The sequence below is a fragment of the Montipora capricornis genome, chromosome 6, assembly GCF_036669925.1.
Source record: "Montipora capricornis isolate CH-2021 chromosome 6, ASM3666992v2, whole genome shotgun sequence".
Lineage (NCBI taxonomy): Eukaryota > Metazoa > Cnidaria > Anthozoa > Scleractinia > Acroporidae > Montipora > Montipora capricornis.
Genome location: NC_090888.1, coordinates 74,408,297 through 74,416,347, shown reverse-complemented (window position 1 = coordinate 74,416,347; position 8,051 = coordinate 74,408,297). Strand labels below are relative to the sequence as shown.

Genomic DNA, 8,051 nt, shown 5'->3' with positions numbered 1-8,051 from the left:
TTATTCCCATGTGACCTCCCATGATCGATCCGTGCGCTAGTTCCATTATTCGACCTCTCAGCTGCACAGGAACCATAACCTGCTTCAGGGGTTTACCTTCGTTCACATAAGGGTGCTTGTAGACGCGGTACAGAACTCCACCTTTCACTTCAAATGAAGTGTCAGCCTGGCCTCTCACAACTACGTCATCTTTCTCCCAAAATTTCTGTAGGCTCTCATCGTCACGCTGCATCTTCTTGAGCTTTTCTCTATCAACTACAGGACTTTCTTTGGTATCAGGTACCTTCAACGGAATATGTTCTCCAGCTTTCTTAGCTTGACTTCTCGTGGTTACAGCACAAGCTTCTTGTACAGGGACTTGCCAGATTGAGTCTGGGTCGTCAGCGGCTCTTGCGCCTGGTACATTACCAATAATTAAATCATAAACAGCATCGGGAAGACACTGCGCTTCCACTTGGCCCTTAAGATAAGGTGTATCAACATCAATCTTTGCGATGGGAACTTTCCTTGCCGTATTGTCAATGAGCAGCATAACATTAAATTCGCCAGTAAACTGATCCTCAGACACAAGGTCCCTCTTTACTACAATTCCACTACAACCAGTATCTCTCAGGACATCAACAGGCTTCTCTCCAACTCTACCTTTCACGACAGGCATTTTACTTCTCACTCCAGTCAACGGTTCAACACAAGCACTACTTAACAATGGAATCTTCTTACCACAGGCTAACAGAAACTTATCATCTTTAATACAGGCCTTAACTTCTTCATCAGTAGGTTTAAACTCAGGTGGATGAACTAGACAACTGGCACTCACTTGACCACGCTGCACAGGGTTACCATCCTTACTTTGTCCTCCTGATCTGCGTCCACCTGATCGACAGTTTCTAGCTTCATGTCCCTGCTTGCCACATAGGAAACACTTTCTTGTTAGGGTTGGGCAGTTGACGGCTTTATGACCTCGGGTGTTGCACTTAAAGCAATGCAGAGCTGGTGGATTAATCTGCATGTTCTTGGCCTCTTCCCTCTCAGGCTGCACTGTTGGCTTTCTGCTCGCTGAGCTGAACAAATGTTTACCATGAGCCTCCAAGTACTGGTCAGCGATCTTCGCAATCTTTGCTAGAGTCTCAGGTGCCCTTTCTCGCAGATGAATTGCCAAATCCTTAGGGCAAGAGTCAATAAATTGTTCTTTCACGATCAAGTCCTTAAGACCATAAGAGGTTCGCGCAGTATTCGAAAGCTCTAGCCACCGTAACAGGTATCTGTCCAGTCGCACAATAAACTGCTCCGGACTTTCGTCAACTTCTGGTTTGGATGCTCTAAATTTTCGACGATAGCCGTCTTCGGTAAGGTCATATCTCTTCATTAACGCAATCTTTACCCTGTCATAATCCTTAGCTGCGTCCTCCGATAGACGTGAATACACTTCTAGTGCCCGTCCAGACAACAGAGCACTGAGCTTCGATGCCCATCCATCTTTTTTCCACTTAGCTGTCTCGGCAAATCTCTCGAACCTCTGCAAATACGCGTCCAAATCGTCTTTACCATCAACAAACGAGGGGAGTTTAGGTGCCTTAGCCCGGTTCTCTCTCACTTCAGGACGTCCTTGAGCATTCTCCACAGCCAAACGTGCAATCTCCAGCTCATGTTCTCTTTTTGCCGCTTCAATAGCCTCTTTCTGTTTCAACAACTCGGCTTTCATCTCCAATTTTCTTAGTTCGCGTTCTTGTCGCCTACTTTCTCTCTCTTCGTCTTCTCTTCTTTTATCTTCTTCAAGTAATCGACGTCTCTCTTCCTTTTCTTCTTCAAACAGCCTTCGCTTTTCTTCTCTTTCCTCCTCCCATTGTCTACGTTTTTCTAGTTTTTCTTCCTCTAACTTTTGTTGCTTCTCTACAAACTCGAGCAGCTTTTCTCCCTCCAATCCGAACTTTTCTCCAATCTGTATAAACTTATCCATTTCCATAGCAGTATTTCACAGCAAAAACACAATATACTCTCTTGTACAGTTCTCTTTACTTTAGCTGTAACTCCTTCTTGAATTGTCCTTTCCTGGTTTCTGTAGTCAGCAAACAAATGAATTCCTCTCCCGGACAGGCCCCCACTGTTACGAGTTCGAACGTTTTGAGGAAAGGTAGCTTGCAAACTAAACTGAACGCAGGGTTGTCGGAACAACAACAAGAAGATTTATTCCAAAAAGGAACGTAGTTTCCACGAAGTAAAACTCTGAATAACTCGTACTCGACAAACTTACACGGCCTCCGCCAACTTGAATAAGCACTGCTTCTGTCACACTTGATTAAACACGGCTAACGCCAACTCTCTTCGCTTATGAAAAACTAGTTAGAAAACACTTCGCTAGGACGCGTCTACTTATATACTCTCATAATAAGCTTCTAGAACTTTCTAAAATAGTAATCACTCTAATTATAGAAAGATTACAAAACACACTGATTTAGAAACGCTTACGCACGAACCTGAAACTAAATAAACTACGAACTCTCGTGAAGCGTCTAGAAAGTCATGCTAGTCACGCAATGCTATTTTTCGTAACACAATACCAAAACAATATCGTGCACTGTTAGAACTACACATTACGCAAGGACAACTGGAATCTCCTGGAAGACAACACACATCTCATTGTTACGTCACTACCACACGTAAGCAGTGCGTGTTTATTTTTTCTAAAGAGGACGGGAATTTCTTCTTTCTGACAAAGGTTTTTAACCCCAGAGAAGGATCTGTTTCGTTGTTCGAACGTGTGAGGACCTGTGAGCCCAAGGGCCTCTGCTGGTATGACTTCTGGGTGACCCCTTAAATGGTCTTAATGACCCCCCGACTCGAGAAAAATTGTCTCGAACGGTGCAAGTACCACAGGCAACCCACTGTACCCTCACGGAGGGTCTAGTTACTGGGTTGCCAGTATGGCAATCAAAGTCGGAAAGTGGGTAGGGTTTGTTCGTTTTATTTTTTTTTTCCGTGTCGGTAAAAGTCTTGCCTGTCCCTCCCCTGCAAAGTGGTGTCTTTAGGCATTGAGCCTACTGCACGTATTTTCTTAGCATCGACAGGGTAGTGGAAATGGGTATATTTCTCTGGTGGACACAGTAGAATCATTAACTTAGCCTGCAATGGGATCGAAAGTCATGTAACGCGAATGGCGTTTTAGTGGATCCTTAAACAAAATATACCCTTATGGAGCTCAATAATGGAAAGTCAGTTGGATAAACTAGGCAGGCGGCGAAAAACAAACTCCTGGAATCTTAAAAGCAACGAGTAATGGACTTCGACAACAATTTATCGCCCGTCGAGCCGAAATCAAAGTGAGCTGTTTTTCAAATATTTTACCAAGTGTGCTGTTATGTAGAACACTGAAACCAAATGGAATATTGGCTGGTAACTTATGGGTTCAACAAAGGCAGAGAACGAATCGAACACCTTAAGTGGATCTGTGATCAACTCTGCACAGTCTTCAGTAAAAACATAGTTGGAAATGTTACAGCCAAGAATTATTTGAAAGAAAGCTTGTCGTCTATTTTGTGCTTCATTATTCAAGGAAAAGGTTCTTCATGGAAACGGGTTGATCCTGAAATTTTAGTTTGCTGTTTGTTGTAATATTGCGCATATTTGACAGGATTGAGTTTCTTGTCTTCACGCACGCAATGACATAGGAAGAGGTTTTCGCCTCTAAGAGCAAATAGGTTGTTTGTTTCAATAAATTTTTCGCTGGAAAAGGATTCTGTGGTATTTTCTGCCTTTGTGAATTATAATATCATGTTGTGTATTGAATTTTCGAGCTTAAGGTTGAAATGTGATATGGGAGAATTTTTTTAGTATTGCTCTGTAAGCAGGAAGGGTTCACAAGCCTGTTGGAAGCGTGCTTGAGTTTCAACAAAATGAGCCCCAAAATCAGTGAAAAATTGTGACGCCAATGAATAATGAAGTAGCTGCTATTTCCAAAATGATGAAATTATCTGGTGATAAATAACGTCGTACGCGTCTTGGAGACTAAATTTTGACTTTGCATAAACAAATGGTCAACCTTAAGAGTTGGGCGATTGTGATCTTTGTTTTGACTTCGCTCATTTTATTGTCAAACTTTATAACACTTGACAGAAAAAGAAACTTACAAAAACCCGGTATCTTGCCATCATTTGACACAGATGCTTCACTGTTTGGCGAGTAAACATGCCGCGGTAACTTAATCACGGCGCCCGCTGAGTTCCGGCAATGTCACTTTCGATTTTGGGATTTATTTAAACGTATCAAAAAACTCCCAAAATGTTAGTCGCTGATCTTAACCTTAATATTCTATATTCACGGTTCAAAATTAAGGTTGTGTTCATGTCGTAAATAGTTTATTCTCGATCGACCGTCCGGGAAACTTCCCTTCTACTCTTCCTAAAAACTGTGTATCAATAGTTATTTACTTTTGCATCAATATTTGTTTTTGCATAAAGCAAGCTAACAAAATCTTTACCTTGCTGAGTTCGCATTTGTTAGCGTTAATAGTATTTTCGGTCCAATGCTTCTGTTTTATGAGGGGTATATTGTTTTGGTCTCCCATCAAGGCACTAACCCCGCCGGACTTAGTTTAACTTTAGTAAACCAAAGCTGTCAGATGCTCAGAGGGCACGCTTAAACTTGTGGTGAAAGAAGCTGTGAGAGAGCTTGAAAATTATCAACATGTCAGCCCAGAAGCCAATGTTTCTCACTTCCCATTTATTTTCTTCAATCTTTCTGGGTTCAGTACTTTGCTAGTAACCACATGTCTTCTCAGGCTATTTACCCAAGACTTCTACCATGGCACTACAATGATAGACAATACCAAAACAAGATCGTGCACTGTTAGAGCTACATATTACGCAAGGACAACTTGAATTTCCTGGAAGACAACACACAGCTCAGTTGACATTTTATAGGGAATAAATCGCTGAGTTATTTCACTACCACACGCAAGCAATGCGTGTCTATCTTTTCTCAAGAGGACAGGAATTTCTTCTTTCTACAAATGATTAATTAATAGTCGTCGTACGAACGTGTGAGGACCTGTGAGCCAAAGGGCCTCAGCTGGTATGACTTCTGGGTGACCCCTTAAATGGTTTTAATGACCCGCCAACTTGAAAAAAATTGTCTGGAACGGTGCACGTACCACAGGCAACCCAGTGTACCCTCACGGAGGGTCTAGTTTTTTTTTTTCCGTGTCGTGAAAAGTATTGCCTGTCACTCCCCTTCTAAGTGGTGTTTTTGTGCATAGAGTCTTCTGTGCGTATTTTGTTAGGCTTGAGGGGGCTAGGGTAATGCGTAGATTTCCCTGGTGCACACAGAAGAACATTTGATTATTAAACCTGCAATGGCGTGGAAAGTCATTGTAACGCGCGTGGCGTTTTAGTGCATTTTTAAACAAAATATACCCTTATGGAGCTCAAGAATGGAACGTCAATTGGCTAAACAAGACTAATATATCTGGAATCTTAAAAGCCGCGAGTAATGGACTTTGACAATAATTTATCGCCCGTCGAGCCGAAATCAAAGTGAGCTGTATTTCTAATAATTTACCAAGTGTGCTGTTATGTGGAACACTGAAACCAAATGGAAAATCCTCTGGTAACTTATGGGTTTAACAAAGACAGAGAAGGAATTGAATTGGATCTTCCGGTAACACTTGGAAATTTCAGTAATTCTTGTTAGTCAAAAATTATTTGAAGGAAAGCTTGTTGCCCATTTTTTGTTGGATAATTCAAGTAAAGGGTTTTTCAGTAAAGGGTGTGATGCTGAACACTGGTGGGACAACTATTTAGTTGTGTTTTTGACACGGAGTGTAATTTGACACGATTGAGTTTCCTGGTCTTCACCCACGTAATGAAATAGGAAGGGGTTTTTGCCTCCAATGGCAAATATGTTGTTTGTTTCAAAAAATATTTCGCTGGAAAAGTGCCCATCCCCCCCCCCCGGGCTAACCCCCGGGCATTAGCTTTTTTTTTTTTAATGGGCTAATTCCCCGGGGTGGGGACACATAAGCTGTCTAAATGCCCCGGGGTGGGGACGAAGAAAGAGGGCAACACTTCCAACACTTCTGTAGTTTTTTTTTAAATCAGTGATTGTTTTGTTTTTATATTCATATGCTTAGAAGTATAAATGAAGAAATACCTAAAATTAAGAAAACATACCTTTAAAAACATCCACAAGTTTTCGAGTCCGTGACGGACAAGCCAGTCTTTAAGGAAGGCCTTGTCTTTTTCGATAAACTCTTCGATGTTAATTCGAAAACAAGTATGTCAAATGGCTGGGGGTCGCCCCGGGGTAGGCTAATGCCCAGCCCCGGGACTGACAACTTGACCAAATGCCCCGCGGTTGCCCGGGGGCGGGGGATGGGCACCGTTGGAATTGATTGATGCATAACCATGTTATTCTTGTCTGCCGTAAACTTGATTTCCAATCCCAAAATTACCACCAGAACCTACTTTTTGCGTACAATAAGCTTTTAGAATGATGTTCTTGTCTTCTGTGGTGATACTTGATGATTTGGGAACATTTTGTCAACCTCGTCATTGTGTAAATAGTTCAACCTGAAGTCAAAATAGATGTTTCTCAGGAACCAGACAAGGAAGGCTTCCTGACCCGGCAGATGAAATGTAAATATTCAGTTACCAAATATTACAACACAATTAAAAAAACCAAAGAAAACGACGAAAGGATCAACCTGCTTTCCCGTAGTTCATTCAGTTGACACAAGGTGATCACGTGCACCTTTGTGGTTTCCTAGCACGTGATCAATTTCTTCCTTTTGCCAAAACATCATCAAAGTCAGAAACTGCAGAAATCTTCGTCTTTTTACGATCGATTGTCATTAATCTTTCGATGAGGATTCGATTCAGAGCTATATTTGAAAGAAAAATTTTAAACAAGCTGAGAAGATTCACAATAGGCGAGGCAAAGAGTTGAACCCGAATCGATGCCTTTACCTTGCAGTTTACGATAGCCACTAGACTAACGAGACAACCTTCCGGAAAATAAAATTTTTTAAGAGTATTGAAATAGTAGTACCCAGCAAAACAATTGAAAGTTAACCGTCTTCAACGGGGTTTTTAGACCTAAATACTGTAGATCAGCACGGCATAGCTTAGAAACGCTATTTCTTATTAACCTAAAGCTGTAATTCTGCCTGTTTTCATTCTTTTTAGAGCGGTAAGCTTGTCAATTAACATGGGATATTGAGTCGTGTAATTGTATGGAAATGTCCAATGTCAGTTTGACGGATGGCCGTTAGACGTACCACAGGCAACCCAGTGTACGCTTTTATGGAGCGTCTTGTTTTGTTGAAACTCAAGAACGCTTCCAACAGACCTGTTTATTTTCGTGAACCATTCCTGCTTACAGAGCAGGTTTAGGGTTACAATTCTAGGTATTTGTTTTCACCGCCTGCCTAGTTTATCCAACTAAATTTCCATTATTAAGCATCATAAGGGTATTTTTTGTTTAAATATCAACTTAAAAGCAATTGGAGTTACATAACTTTCGACGCAATTGTAGGTTAAGTTTATCATTCTACTGTGTCCACCAGAGAAATCTACACATTTCCACTACCCTCTCTATCCTACGAAAATACGAGCAGAAGGCTCTATGCACAAAGACACCACTTAGCAGGGGAGTGACAGGCAAGACTTTTACCGACACGGAAAAAAAAAAAAAACCCAACAAATCCCACCCATTTTCCGACTGGGATTGCCATACGCCAACCCAGTAATTAAGAGCGCCTCTCAGCAATTTTCACCCGAGACTGTGCAAGATAAAAAAATTGAAAATTGCCAAACTTTGTCACAATAAAGAACTACCAAAACCATTTTTAGAAAGATATGTTTTAGTTTGCTTCGATAATTATTTTACCTGAACGGCGACTTTTTCGGTATGGGGCCTGTATGTGAGCGAGTGAAAGCGACTCCAAAATGTCGCTGTTTGAATCGCTATTTTCGAAACAACAAATGAGTAACTTGAAAATCAAAACAACATGGCACATCTAGAGTAATTCATTCACCCTTAAGCGCTGTTAACGGTAC

The 8,051-nt window shown here is 41.4% G+C and overlaps 1 protein-coding gene across 1 annotated transcript in view; it reads right to left on the bottom strand.

Moving 5' to 3' along the window:
• LOC138054435 (uncharacterized) overlaps positions 1 to 1,957 on the bottom strand; it is a 5,060-nt gene extending 3,103 nt beyond the window's left edge. The window contains exons 1-2 of the mRNA XM_068900876.1: positions 1,630 to 1,957; positions 149 to 396 (exon numbers count right to left, since the gene is read on the bottom strand). Of these exons, the coding sequence (XP_068756977.1) occupies positions 149 to 396; positions 1,630 to 1,957 (576 nt within the window). The remainder of the gene's footprint in view (positions 1 to 148; positions 397 to 1,629) is intronic.
• Between the last annotated feature and the right edge of the window lie 6,094 nt (positions 1,958 to 8,051).